Source organism: Myxine glutinosa, chromosome 6, assembly GCF_964187855.1.
Source record: "Myxine glutinosa chromosome 6, kmMyxGlut1.1, whole genome shotgun sequence".
NCBI classification, from domain to species: domain Eukaryota; kingdom Metazoa; phylum Chordata; class Myxini; order Myxiniformes; family Myxinidae; genus Myxine; species Myxine glutinosa.
This window is the reverse complement of record NC_136266.1, coordinates 8,005,395-8,021,242: the sequence shown is the minus strand read 5'-3', so window position 1 is coordinate 8,021,242 and position 15,848 is coordinate 8,005,395. Positions and strand designations below refer to the sequence as shown.

Below are 15,848 nucleotides of genomic sequence, written 5' to 3'. Positions count from 1 at the left end.
GCAGGCTTTGCTGCCAGAGTGACCGACAGCCTGACATGCCATGGAGGTCACACGAACACGTCATTCACTCCGTTCCATCATTGTAGATCAAAGTACCAAAACAAATCTCCCAAGTCTCTACTTTATGATGGGTGATTGTTTATGTTTAACCTTGTAGACCTATTTCAAAATAAAACATTGCAATAGTACCAAGACTTTTGAAACACCCTGTGTTACAGGGCCGTCTTAAGGCATGGGCACACTGGGCAGTTGCCCAGGGGCCCCAAGTTGCCCAGGGGCCCCACGATTCTAGGGGCACCATGCTACCATATTGTTCATGAGAGATCTCTTGGCAGAGTGGATAATTACTCGACCTCTCGCTGGAAAGGCCTGGGATTAAGTTACGAAATAAGACTGCAGCAGATTATATTTCATTTTATATGCAAATGGTATAATAAACCTTATTTCATTAAGATTTCCACTCATTTATTCAATGTGTAAAATACGAAACAAGTTTCACTGCGCATCCCGATTGCCATTTGTTGAATGACGTCACGACCTTCTCTCAAATTTATTCTAGCAAGCGCCATCAGCATTTCACAGCGCCAACTATTTGTCTTGTAACATTTTTGAATTGTGACTAGTGAGCATCTTCCATTCTTATGTAATAAGGTATGTACAGTTTAAATTCGTTGTCAATTATAATGCATTAACAACCAATATTTGCCGAAATGATTGTCAAAGTGTCCACTGGGCACGAAGAATTGAGTTTATCCTAATCGTGTCATTCACCAGAGGCCAGACTTGAGAGAGCACATATATATATTCTTTCCTTTTCGTTTCTCTTTTTGTTTATCAATCTGTCTGTTAATATAAATATTTGTAATCTATATATATATATATAATAAAGTTTTTGTTTGTTGGTTTGTTTGTTTGTTTGTCTGCGCGCGCTAATCTCCTAAACAGTGAAAGATAGGAAGAAACTTGTAATACAAAATCTATCGGGATGGGCCCCCGGGAAGGTTATAGGCTAGGTGGCGAGACCGGTCGAGGCCCACCTCGGCCGGGCTGGGCCCATTTCGCAATTAAAAGCTGAGCTAAATTATCGTAGTCAATCTTCTACGGCCGCGAGTAAAAGCTGAATTATAGTAGTCAATGCATTCAAAAAGAACCAAAAATGGGGGGACGGGCCCCGGGAAGGTTATAGGTGAGGTGGCGAGGCCGGTCGAGGCTGCCTCGGTCGAGCTGGGCCCATTTCACAATTAAAAGCTGCGCTAAATTATCGCAGTCAATCTTCTAGGCCGCGAGTAAAAGCTGAATTATAGTAGTAAATGCATTCAAAAAGAACCAAAAATGTTGGGACGGGCCCCGGGAAGGTTATAGGTGAGGTGGCGAGGCCGGTCGAGGCCGCCTCGGTCCGGGCTGGGCCCATTTCGCAATTAAAAGCTGAGCTAAATTATCGCAGTCAATCTTCTAGGCCACGAGTAAAAGCTGAATTATAGTGGTAAATGCATTCAAAAAGAACCAAAAATGTCGGGACGGGCCCCGGGAAGGTTATAGGTGAAGTGGCGAGGCCGGTGGAGGCCGCCTCGGTCGGGCTGGGCCCATTTCGCAATTAAAAGCTGAGCTAAATTATCGCAGTCAATCTTCTAGGCCGCGAGTAAAAGCTGAATTATGGTAGTAAATGCATTCAAAAAGAACCAAAAATGTCGGGACGGGCCCCGGGAAGGTTATAGGCTAGGTGACGAGGCCGCCTCCGCTGGGATGGGCCCATTTCGCAATTAAAAGCTGAGCTGAATTATCGTAGTCAATCTTCCACAGCCGCGAGTAAAAGCTGAATTATAGTAGTAAATTCATTCAAAAAGAACCCGGGCAACGCCGGGTGCTTTCGGCTAGTATACTATAAAAAAATTAAAAATATATTTATATATATTTTTTCTGGGTGGATAACCCTTTGAGCAGAAATGAAGCATACTTCAATGAGTGGAGCACAGAAAAGGAAAAGAGCTGCAGAGGAGAAGGAGAAAATGAGCAAACTTCCAAAGTTAACATCTTGGTTCGATAATGCTACTAGTACTGCTCCTCCAAATAAAGCATCGCCATCTACATCCACTCTTGCATCCAATCATCCGGTTTCAGACATACCATTACCTGTTCCTGCTGCTGGAGACATTCCACAAGAGGAAATACACAAATCTGTAACGTCAAAGGAGTGTGCGATTCACGTCACAGATGTGACAGATCCCCGGCTATGGAACATTAAGAATACCAATACAGTGGATTACTGGATTCGTAGTGGGCCAAAATCATGTCAGAATCATGATTGCAACCTTTCTAACTCACGCCGAGTGTACGACGGAGCCAGAGGAGGGAGAACTCAGATAAGGTATTTATCAAAGAATGTGTTCACACGTGAACTGCGGAATGGCGAGTGTGTAAAACGCGAATGGCTACTCTATTCACCATCCCAAGGTTCTTTGTACTGCTTTGGATGTCGCCTATTGTCCAAGAACGAATCACCCTTTGCTACATCAGGATTCAATGACTGGAAACACAGCAATCTTATTGGAGAGCATGAAAATGGAAAAGAACATCGCAAGTGCATGATAGCATATTTGATTCGGCATAAAGAAACTGGATGTGTAGATTCTTTATTAATCGAACATCAGCGCTCAGAGCAGGAGTACTGGCATAAAGTGTTGACGTGTGGTTTCTGTCATTCGCTTTCTTGCCTCCAGAGGTTTGGCATTTCGTGGAGAGAATCAAACTATTGGGTCGGCAAAAAATGGAAACTTTTTAGGTATTCTAGAGCTGTTGAGTGAATTTGACCCTTTTTTGGAACTGCATCTCAAACTGCATGGAAATGCTGGAAAGGGGAACCCATCGTATCTATCGGGCAAACATTTGTGAGGAATGTATTGAATTAATGGGTCAACATGTTCTTTGTGCTATTCTGGAAGAAATAAAAGAGTCAAAGTATTATTCAATAAGTGTAGATTCCACTCCAGACATCTCACGCATTGATCAACTGACATTTACCATCCGGTACATTCGAGGATGTGAGCCTGGGGAGCGTTTCATCAAGTTCATCCCCATCTTTTCTCATGGAGCAAAGAATCGAGTAGACACTGTTGTGGATTTCCTGAATGGGAACAAAATTCCGCTATCAAACTGCCGTGGTCAGTCGTATGACAATGCCTCAAATATGTCTGGACGCCATACTGGATTGCAGGCACGGATCCGTCAACTGAATGAGTTCGCTATCTATGTCCCCTGTGCTGGACACAGCCTGAACTGAGTGGGAGTAAAAGCGGCAGGGTGTTGTCTACAGATTGTAAAATGATTTGACTTTGTACAGCGTCTGTATTCCTTTTTCTCGGCTTCTACACATCGATGGAATGTTTTGGCATCATCTTTAGGAAAATATCATATTGTGGTCTAGCGTCTGTCTGACACGAGATGGTCGTCACATTTTGATGCTGTCCATGCTCTGCATAGAGGTTCCGAGAAAATTAAACATGCACTGGATTCGGTATCAGCTGACACTGACCAGGAAGTGAACACAAGGCGAGAGGCAGAAGGATTGAGCGAGAAAATAGAGAACCTGGAAACGATTTTTCTGACAATTCTTTGGAATGACATTCTCGACAGAGTGAGCAAAACAAGTAAGGTCCTGCAGTCAAAAGATGTGGACTCACTTGTTGCCATGAATCTTCTTGAGTCTCTGGAAACGTATCTTCAGGAAATTAGAGACAAATTTAGTGAATATGAACTGAAGGCCAGGAGTAGGTGTCCAGATTCGGATTACAGCGATGTGAAGAAACGGGTGCGAAAGCGAAGTGTACGTCTTACTACGTATGACGGATCAGAAGAAGAGATACTTCTGAACAAAAGTGAAAAGTTCAGGGTGGAAACATTCCTTTCTGTTCTGGACTCTCTGAACTCTGACCTGACAAAACGTGCAGATGCTTATTCATGGATTGGAAATCTGTTTTCCTTCTTCAGTCTATTGAAAACGATTGGTTCTGATGAGTTAAACAAAAAGTTTGAACACTTGGCTAATGTGTATCGCAAAGACCTTGATCATGGTGACCTTCTCAATGAATGGCAGCAACTCAAGCACTACATGGTTCTTGATGAAAATTGTGAGACTGTCCCTGCATTGTACAGAAAAATAATTTCGGACAACTTGAAATCTGTGTTTCCCAATGTTGAAATTGCACTCAGAGTGTTCATGTGCATGATGGTGACCAACTGTACAGGGGAACGTTAATTTTCAAGATTGAAGCTTACAGAGAATCAGCTTCGCAGCACAATGCGGCAGCAGCGTTTGAACTGGCTTTCACTCATGTGCATGGAAAATGACATCCTGAAGACCATCGACTTCAAGCCAATTATAAATCAATTCTCTGCAAAGAAATTTGGCAAACGTTTGCATAATAATAAATAATTCGTACTGTACCATCTCCGTCTGTACGGTGTACAATTATTATCATTTATATGTTGAAATTTTTTTTTTTCAAGGCTTATGTTATATTGTTCAAAAGTTTGTGTTGATTAATTCTCGCTTTACAACATGTTTTTTTTATGTTTAAACACTGATTTTGTTGAAAGTACCAATAAATCTATAGGTTTAATTTTATTGACCGTTTACATTTTTATTCCCGTGGGTGGGTGGGAAGGGGCCCCAGTGGATTGCTTTGCCCAGGGCCTACAATGCTCTTAAGACGGCCCTGCTGTGTTAGCATTTATCATGCCCTCTGTAAATTGCATTAGGAGGAGACATCATCAGTATGAAGTGTAATAAAAAGATGGTGAAAAAAATAATAACTTTTTACCGTCGTTAGAGGTCCGTTATAAGTATGAAAAACACTTCCTAACCTTTTTGACCACAGGATATGAAATATAATAACGCATTGCTCAAGAGAGGTGCTTTTGTTTGATGTAGGGAGGCTTTTGACCATTATGGACGGTGCCTTGGCCTCCATTCCAGTCTGAAAGTTTGAGTAGTAACAGCTTTCTCTATCACTCGTACAGACAGGCTGCTGATTTCTCAGAATGTCTCCTGGCTTCACGCTGGGAACGAAAGATCCTTCATCTCTCGTCCATCTGCCCGTTTATCTACTTCCCTTGCCTTCGCCAGCCCTATGACGGCACGCGGATCTGGCTCCAGAATGATCTGTGCGCTCTGCAGTCTGGTGTCAATGCCAATGGCATGGTGTGTTTGGCACCGTTTGGTCAAGGAGGGCCTTTAGGATTGTTTTGCTGCATAAGAAGTGTCGCCAAAACCTCTGGTTATTGTTAAGATTGTGTGAACACAATTATACTTGAAACTGGCAGGGAAACCATCACTTCCAGAAGATAGTGAAATGATTGATTGTTTTAAGGCCATTTTTCCCCACCAGAGCGAGGGTTAGCCTTGCGGGCCCCATGACCTCATGGTTCCCTGTTTGAGGCAATGTTTTTATAGCCGGATGCCTTTCCTGACGCCAACCCTTCGTCGCCTCTTCCAATGCGCATTGATACAGTGTACCTATTCTAAATCGGGGTACACTCCGGGATCATTCATCCCAGCAAGCTGGTACTCAATTTGCGGACCTCGGAAGGATGACAGGCTGAGTCAACCACCCCTGGCATTAATTCAGCGATCGACCGGGATTCGAACTCAGGATCCTCGGATCCCAAGCCGGCACCCTAACTGCTAAGCCAACACCAGGCTTTTCCATATTAAAAGCAGATAGTGTGAGACATAAATCATATTAAAACTACCAGGAAGCTCATACATGAGACGATCATAAAGGATAAGATCACTTGTGCTCAATTTATTAGATAGTACCTTATTGTTCCGCGAGAAACAAATATTGAATCTCCAACGCATTCCCCAAGCCTCACACTACTCCATGCTTAACACGGATAGGTCCATAACCCAGGAGGACTGGACTATATTTAGTATTAATGCAACGTCTGGGACTTTTAAAATTCCAAACTTTTCTGATTGTTGTGAATCACACCCTGTTGATATTGACAGTCTCAGATTTCACAACCCTTATAGAATGGGAAAACACAGGTGCATTGATGATCCACACACACCTGCCATTGTTCCAGCCCTGTATCCCCTCGACTTTCCTTATCCCTGCAGCTACTTTGGTATATTATTTGTTGCCAATGAACAGAATGTGACATAACAGAAAGGATCGAGTCTTGATTGGAGAGAGGATCGAACGAGACGCTTAAAAATGCGTAACTTGGCATGAAGGTCATTGAGGATATTAATTGGGAATGTCCATCCCTTTTTGACCATCTGTATATGTGTATATGTTTTTTTAGCAGTCCAGCAGCCTGACCCAAACCAACCCCGGCCTGAGGGATCACGGACTCGACCTGTGCGTGGTGAGCCCCTGAACGCCGTGGGAAACTGGCCGCCCTCCCTGGAAGCTTCGCTGCAGCGCTGGGGAACGACGGCCAGCCGCATGCCCTGTCTGACTGCACTGGACACCGCCGGCAAACCTGTCTGCACACTCACCTACGGTATCAAGGGAGACGTAAAGCACTCCTCCTTTTATATGGGATCGTTTCTCTGTATCCATCTTTACCACAGGGACTGAAAATTCGTTTCTCACCTTCTACTGGATGAAATTGGCTGTACATTTCAGAAGTAAATGCTTTGGACATCGACGTAATATGTTCCAAATTTCAGCAACGTCCATTTACGCATTTGCGTTTTATTAAGAAAACCCTCAAATTCACGTTGGTGTCTGTCCGTACATCTGTCCATCCGCCCGTCCGCCCAAAATGTGTTGGCGCTCATATCTCAAAGGCTATACATGCATCGAAACTAGCTGAAACTTGGAATATACATCGGCCAATAGGTCCAGTTGATGACATTCGAAACAAATTCTATCAAAGTTCCATAGTTTTTCTTTAAAATTAAATACACACATATATATATATATATACATACATATATATATATATATTATATATATATATATATATATATATATATATACATACATATAATTATATATATATTCATATATATATATATATATATATATATATATATATATATACATGTTTTGTATTTATTTATATATATATATATATATATATTTTTTTTTAATACATATATTTATATGTATATATATATATATATATATATGTGTATGTATATATATATATATATATATATATATATATATATATATATATATATATATATATATATATATATATATATATATATATATATATATTGTTATGGATTCGTCACTTCCGTTGTTGTGGTCTTCATCCACTGTAAACATTTTTGGTTCCATGTACTATTATTGTTATCGTTTAAGTGAATTGGAAATAACTGTTTTCAAAAGGTAAAAAAAATTAATGTTTTAAAAAGAAACCGGAAACCGGATCGGGAACCGGACGAAGAGGAAGAAGAGGAGGCGGAGCGAGTGAGGTCGGAGAAGGAGCCGAGCTGCGTTGAGGTTTTGAGCAAACGCTGGCGAACGAGGGTCACGATGTGAACGTTGGGGTTTCCTGGGAAAGGGATTCCTGCGACAGAGTTGTTATTGCTGTGACAGTTAAACCTGCGTGACAGGTTTTGCGGTTGATTCCGAAGAGAATCATTGGAGTGCCGTTACGTCTCGAGAACGGACCGTTGGCCATTTTTCCTCGCGCCTGATTTCGGATCGCTTCAGGCTTTTCACCTCGCTTCAACCATTTCACCGCATCCAGACGTAACCTGGTGTGTGTGTGTGTGACGTGGATTTTGAGTGGGAAATTGTGGTTCGCTGATTGGGAGCCATTGAACGTCCATACCCGAAGGTGTGATTTCCCAGCTGCCTCTTGAGGACACTTTTGCCTATCTTTGGCAGTGTGCCTGTCAACCGAGCGGGATTCTGGTCTCGATACAACATCGTGCTGACGATCACTGGAGCGTGGATCGACTTTGGTTTGAAGCTGGGACAGAGACATTGGGAATGTTATTTTCGCTCACTTGGAGCACAGTGAGTTATGTTGTACGGAGCTGATGGTACCATCATAGGAATGATATATTGGTTGTACAATTGATTAATGTTGTTATTGTACTGTTATTCTTGTGTGACCTTAATACAATACTTGTTTGTTGGTAACAATTGGTGTGGTTTCACCATTGATCTTTGACACACAGAATAACACATCTTTCTGCCGTGACTCCTCTCGAGGCTCGGAGGTACACCGTGACCGGGGTTCGGGGAGGAGCACGTAACAATATATATACACACACACATATGAGGGCCAGTCAATAAGTAACCTTAAAATGGCGATATAAATTTGAGAATGTAATGTGTGTAGTTATAGATAACGTTATATCTATCAGTATATATATGGGTGTTATATCTGCCTGTTTTAGATCTGGCAACATTGAGCGTATGACGTCAGTAGAGCAGTTCCAAGATGGCGGCTCCCTTAGAAGCATGCACCAGGGAGGAGCAACGTTCTGTCATCCGTTCTTGGAAAGTGAGGGTGTGAATAACAGTGAAATCCATCGCAGAATGAAGATGCAATATGGTGACCCATGTTTATCACTGCAGCATGTGTACGACTGGGACAGGAAGTTTAAAAGTGGAGTGTCCAGTGTGGCAGACGCTGCTCATTCGAGCCGTCCTCACCAGAAATGGTTGCAGAAGTTGAGCGCGTGCTAAGGGAAAACCATCGCATTATGCTGGATGAAGTCTGCGAATAGAATATTGGACATGGTTCAGCACACCATATCATTCACAACGTGCTGGGGATCCACAAAGTGTCTGCAAGGTGGGTACCGAGACAACTCACACCAGAACTGAAAGAACGGCGAGTGGACGCATGTGAAGAACTTCTGCAACGTTACGAAACAGAAGGCGATGCTTTCTTACAGCGCGTAGTGACTGGGGATGAAATCTGGGTCCACTACTTTCAACCAGAACCGAAGAGGGCAAGCAAAGAGTGGCGCCATTAAACTTCACCGAAGCCCAAAAAATTACGCACACAGCCGTCCGCTGGAAAAGTGATGCTGATGCTCTTCTGGGATAACCGAGGCCCAATTGTACAGCATTACTTGCCCAGAGGGACCACAGTCACCAGTGCATCAAACTGCAACCTCCTTAAAAATCATCTGAAATCAGCAATCAGATCAAAACGTCGTGGCCGACTCACTACTGGTGTTTTGCTGCAGCAAGACAATCCTCGGCCCCATACTGCCCGCGCTACAGCTGCAACAATCGAGGACCTGCATTTTGAGTGTCTTCCTCATCCACCCTACTCACCAGACCTCGCCCCTTCGGGTTACCACATCTTTGGGCCACTTAAAGTGGTGCTTGGCGGAATCACTTTCCGATAAAGGAAAGAGGTCCAAGAGGCGGTGCACGAATGGCTACACAAGCAGCCAAAATATTTTTTTCCAAGAGGAATCCAGGCCTTAGTAAAGCGCATTAAACGCAATGGAGATTATGTTGAAAAATAACAACACATTTGTTACAAACGTACATGCAATAAACAAGTTGTGAAAAATGTTTTATGGTTACTTATTGATTGCCCCTCGTATATATGTCCACTTTATAAGTCTTCAAAATATTATTACACAAATCTAATGTGCTTGCCCAATGGCTTAATGGATAAAGCATCAGACTCCAGAACTGGGAATTGTGGGTTGAAGTCCCATCTGGGTTGGAAAAAAAAAATTTTGCCCTTACTTTTTCAAGTCTCTTATATCGTCTTGAATAAAGCCTTGTACGATGAACAAATGCATTTTGTTCGTATTTAAAACTTATTTATTCTAAACCTGATTCTCAGCGTCATTATGAGTATCGTACCATATCAAATTGTTTATTGTATGGAAATAAATATCAACCAATCAACCGATCTTTCATTCACTGCAGATCAATTACCATTAAAGATATTTTACTTCTTATTTGTTTGGACCTTGTTTTAAATATTGGAAATTCAATTTATGTTTACAACAATAAATTCTAAAATATTTGGGGCTGGCAGGATGGCCGAGAGGTACGCACACTCCACTTTGAATCGTCTGGCCTGGGTTCGAATCCTGACCCAGCTATAAACTGCCAACCTGGTGATTTACAGGCAGGATGATTCATCCGTCTGTGTGCCATCCCTCGGATGGACGATAAATGGGCATCGCGCCTCCAGTGGATGCCAAACATCCAAAAAGCACGTCATTGTATAATGGGATTGGGAACAAACATTTGAGATCGCATTACCCCAAATTTATCATTATCAGGGGAAGCGCAAAGCTCCCCTCCCCTTATGTGGAATTTATATGGAATATCCTCTTTATGCAGCTCTAACATAGGGACTGAAAATACGTTTCTTCGTTTCTATTGGACGAAATCGGCTGCAAATTTCAGACGTAAATACTTTGTATGTCGAGGTAATATGTTCCAAAGTTCAGCAACATTCGTTTCCGCATTCTTGAGTTTTATTAACAAAAACCCTCGAATCAATGTTGGTGTCTCAGTCTGTCCGTCCGTCCGCCCGAAATGTGTTGGCACCCTCCTTATGGTTGTTATATAATAAATGGTTGTTATCTCCATAATTTGGGTTTCAGAAGGTGGAGCAGATTCCTCCCAGAACTCGAAGTGAAGTATCCGCCCCCGTTTCGGTGAAGGATTGTGATTCATGGGCTAAGTTGTGAAGTTGTGTTGTTCTCAGAGTTGGAGTGAGAAGTGGAAGTCATGATTAAGTCATGAAGTCATGATTAAGTGGAAGTCATGAAGCTAAGTGATGGAAGAGTGAGAAGACTGTAAAATGTGAATCGACTGACAATGGGGTCATATTTGGACAAAACAAGCGAGTGGAGTGGACGAACAGGAAGAAATGTGGAAACAGTGCCCTCATGTAAATAGTGTTGGTTTGGGTAGAGTTAATGATTGTGTATCCATGGTGTATGTGGACGTGTGCAGGAAAGCTGTGGAGCCGTGGTTTCAAACTCGCCTTTACACTCCTCAATAAGATCAGCGCCAAACAGGAGGCCCCTCTGAGGCCTGGAGACAAGGTGAGGACATAGTTGCATGTTCTCCAGGCAGAAGGCATAGTATTTGTGTGATGGTATAATTTGGTCGAAGATGTTCCGAAGAGACCTTATTGACCTCAGTATGATCACCTGTGACTTGAGATGTCCTGTCGAAGTCGGCTGTGGTAGTTTATGTGTGTGAGGCTTTGACCTTTCAGCTCACAAGGTCCATTCCGAGCTTTTTACCGAACAACTTGATTTGTTTCTATTCGTGACCATGTGCCGACTCACAAACCTCGGCATTAAGTTGCACCGAATCAGAGGACAAATCTTCTCATGTGATTCCGTACATCACCACACTTCAGTCTCTCCGGTGACACCACCTACATCTTAGGCCTCCGATTAATCGTCTCCAATGGCTCGTGTGCCCTTCGGGTCGTAGGCATCGAGGGATACGTGCTGCGAGCTGCACAGCACACCGATAAATATGGCTCCATCAGAGAGACCCAAAAAGATGAGGTGACAATAGCATCTTGCGCGTTCTTACCACAGGTTGTGCTTCCGGCAGGTCGCGCTGGTCTACCCAAACAATGATCCTACGGCGTTTATCGTGGCCTTCTACGGGTGCCTGCTTGCAGAGCTCGTCCCTGTGCCCATTGAAGTTCCGCTGACGAGAAAGGTTTGTATGTATTGGTGTTTTTAAGGTATTTCTGTTGCTCTCAACTCACACTTGTATAAACACCCTTGCCAATAATCATACAGCCAGACTCTAAATGCCCTAGAAGCTCAAAAATTCCTTATTTGCATATTTTTATTGTTTTACTCCCTATTTCGTCCTCTGGAAAAAAAGAAATTCCATTGTTAAGGCCCCGGATGTTACTCTACAATCCAGGCACAAATGGCCTCTCATGTCAATTGTACCTCAAATGGAATACGAGAGAAAAGCCGAAGTGATTGGACGTTGAACCATCTGCTAACCCAAACCGAGCATCTACGAAGCCCAGTTGTATAATAATGCAGACATGTAAAAATGAGTCTTTGTGCACAGGATGTGAGCTGCTCCTCCCTACCCCGAACACCTCCAGTCTAATGTCAGGTCTGACCCACCAGTTCTTGAAAGACTTTGGCCAAACTTAATCCTTGGCTGACCCCACAACAGGGTGGGCTTCATCGGGATCATTGTATAGGTTGTAGTCGTAGAGGAGCAAACAAATGGATTTATTTATATAATGTTCTGTGTACGGATGATTTGGTGCATGATCAAGGGAACCCATGATACCATTAATTACATACAAGCACAGAAGACAGGTAAAGAAGGTGTTTTCATTGTGCGTGGAGCTTTTTCTTTTACTAGTCATTAATTCATCCTGCATGTCATGGTGCGACGTCACCGCAGCAATGGCTCCTGTCCAGATCGTTTGGTCGAGCGCCATTCATCTCGAGTCTTCTTCAGACTGACTTGTGGTTTTGAGTAGCCGTTTGGTTTTACTATTTCCTATTTCCAATCCCATAACTGTTTCTAATGACAAGGCCTACAATTAGGATTGTTTTATTGCTCTCTTCCATAAAGGGACAACACGAAATGGATGTACATGTTTTATCGTACAGAAGCTTCCAAGCAACATCATGCTTCTTCCTCTCCTATCATGGGATTTAGGCTTAGTTTTTGGTTCTAGATTAACATTAGGCCGGCGATGTCGTTCGGCAATTAGCTAAGCCTCAGGAAGGACTCGTCCTTGTTCCCTGTGCAGGATGCTGGCAGCCAACAGATTGGTTTTCTGCTTGGAAGCTGCTGCATATCCGTGGCACTCACAAGTGATGCCTGTTACAAAGGCCTTCCCAAGATGGCCACTGGTGACATTGTGCAGTTCAAAGGTCAGTTTGTTCACAATGAAAGCCTGTTTGACTGTATCCTGTGGCATTCCACTATATTTTTGAATAAGAAATAATTTTGCAAATGTATTTAGGGCTCCACTAGGGTGTGTTAAATAATCTACAATAATAAGAGGCCATAGTGTTTTATACCTCTCCACCCCCCCCCCCTCCCCCGCCTTCCCATGCCTCCTCCCCCCAAGCCCTCTCCCTCCCACCAATCTTCCGATGTCCCTGTTCTCTACTGTTGTACTTGTGTGCTTCCCCCTCTCTCCCCATCTTGTCTCCCGCTCCCTTTAGTGTATGTTTTGTGTAGCCGTTTGTTTTTGTGATTCATGTTAGTTCTTTCATGAGCCTCGATCTTGTATCAAAAAAAAAAAACAAAAAAAAAACCATGAAACCTAGCGGCCCCAAACTTTGCATGCATACACCTGGACCTCCAACAGATTGCAATGATGAAAACTGGGTGTGTGGGTGTGTTATAACACCCTTTTTGAAGATGATTAACGAGGTGCTCATGATGCAAAAAAAACCGAAAAAGGCTTACCAATATGGCGGCCCACCATCTTGGTCAGCCGACTGCAACTCGCTGGGTCTTAAGCCACCATTTTGTTTAGGCCGACTCAAATGTGCCTTGCCTTGGAAACATGATTGATTATATCATCATTACATAATTGAGGCATATCATTAAAATCTGTATTCGGATATGAGGATTGGATGCTGTAGACTAAATAATGTCCAAATCTGGAGTGAAATCTGACAAAATTTACCATTTCTAGTGATTTTTATAACTAAGTGTATATATTAATTTATTTAAGCGAGGCTGTGATTCTCCTTCTGGAGTTAGTTTTTTTATTTAACTTAATAATTTTAAACACTAATTCAGACTTCCATGGGATAGGGTGTCACTCCACTGTACCTGCGATCTGTTTTTAAAATTCCTCGGCCATTTCAACCACAAGCAATCAGCTTTCTATGGCTTGCCAAGCCAGCCGTTCCTTATCACCCATTTTGTTGGAGTGCTTGCTAGAGTGATTAAGCCGCTTCACGATGGCTCTTAATTAATTAGTCACAAGGCCGGGGAAGTTTGGGTGTGTTATAAGTTACTAGGGCATGCCCGTACTATATATATATCTAAAATTATATCCCCCCCCTCTATTTACATGAAATGGTTTGGTCCATGAAATGTTTTGGTCCATTCGCAACGCCAAAGCGAACGGCGAACGCTTTACATGAAATGGTTTGGTCCATGAAATGTTTTGGTCCATTCGCAACCGCAACGCCAAAGCGAACGGCGAACGGCTTGCGAGTACAGTGACAATCCCCCCCCCCCCCCCCCTCTATTTACATGAAATGGTTTTAATTAGTTTTAAAACATAGTTTAACGCCAACATATGGCATGCCCGTACCCGTACTATCCGTAATGGCGCACGCTCTCACAGGAGCTCCGGAAGGTCGCATATCGCAGGAAAGCGAAAGAATCGCAAATTAGTTTTAATTAGTTTTAAAACATAGTTTAACGCCAACATAGCGCCAACATAGTTTGCCGACGGGAAATAAATGAATACGCTCTCAAATGTGCCATCCGAGGCAGAGTCTGTTCGCCACGTTCGGCACACGCGATAGCTCGCTGCTCTCTGATTGGTTGAATCGTTTTTTGGACATAGCTCGGTAACTACTTCTGCGATTAATTTAAAACCTTGAAAAGGCACATCCTCGGGTCCCCAGCAATATACCTGGCAAGTTTCAAGTATATCGGACCGGTAGTTGTCGAGAAACAGCGGTCACAGACAAACATACAAACATACAAACAAACATACACACAGAGATTAGTGGAATTATAGATAGACTAGGGCATGCCCGTACTATATCTATATCTAAAATTATATCCCCCCCTCTATTTACATGAAATGGTTTGGTTCATGAAATGTTTTGGTCCATTCGCAACGCCAAAGCGAACGGCGAACGCTTTGCATGAAATGGTTTGGTCCATGAAATGTTTTGGTCCATTCGCAACGCCAAGGCGAACGGCGAACGGCTTGCGAGTACAGTGACAATCCCCCCCCCCCCCCCCCTCTATTTACATGAAATGGTTTTTATTAGTTTTAAAACATAGTTTAACGCCAACATAGCGCCAACATAGTTTGCAAACGTGAAATAAATGAATACGCTCTCAAATGTGCCATCCGAGGCAGAGTGTGTTCGCCACGTTCGGCACACGCGATAGCTCGCTGCTCTCTGATTGGTTGAATCGTTTTTTGGACATAGCTCGGTAAGTAATTGTCCGATTAATATGAAACCTTGAAAAGGCACATCCTCGGGTCCCCAGCAATATACCTGGCAAGTTTAAAGTATATCGGACCCGTGGTTGTCGAGAAACAGCGGTCACAGACAAACAAACGTACAAACAAACAAACACACAGAGATTACTGGAATTATAGATAGATAACACCTTTTTTGAATATGATTAACCACCACTTGGTGAACGCCGTTCAGGCTGCTTTTGCAAGCCATGGCGTTAGTAGACAGAGCTCCATTTTTGTTTTCATGTACAGTACTCATTTTTTTATTGACTAACATTTTTCTGCGATACACTTTCATTGTATTATAAATATGTTATTTTAATATACCTACAAAAATATAATTATTTTAAAAACAACAAATCAAACGTCCGCCATGTCGAACTATTTCATTGCAAATGTAAAGTCGACATTTTGTCTGCACTCAGTGGTTTCCACATTTCGCTGATTTTCTGCTTGATTTTCACATTTATAGAAGACTATTTAAAGGTAAATCTTTGTGGTTGCCGTTTTTGTGTTTGGTGTACTTCATCCGTGCTGTCCACCCGGAGACGTCCATAGACACCTAGAGAACAGATTAACCCTCTTTAGCAGTCAGAATTGCTGCTAAGCTCAATTCCGCTGAAATTTTGAAATCTTGCTCAAGTTGTCTTTTTTTTTCTTTCTTTTTTGTATACTGAATCGAGGCTCGTGAAAGAGCTAACATT

At 42.6% G+C, this 15,848-nt stretch overlaps 1 protein-coding gene across 1 annotated transcript in view; it reads left to right on the top strand.

The window, feature by feature from the left end:
• LOC144892553 (disco-interacting protein 2 homolog C-like) overlaps window positions 1–12,918 on the top strand; it is a 144,140-nt gene extending 131,222 nt beyond the window's left edge. The window contains exons 8-11 of the mRNA XM_078779526.1: window positions 6,307–6,507; window positions 10,920–11,011; window positions 11,538–11,648; window positions 12,721–12,918. Of these exons, the coding sequence (XP_078635652.1) occupies window positions 6,307–6,507; window positions 10,920–11,011; window positions 11,538–11,648; window positions 12,721–12,918 (602 nt within the window). The remainder of the gene's footprint in view (window positions 1–6,306; window positions 6,508–10,919; window positions 11,012–11,537; window positions 11,649–12,720) is intronic.
• Window positions 12,919–15,848: the final 2,930 nt, after the last annotated feature.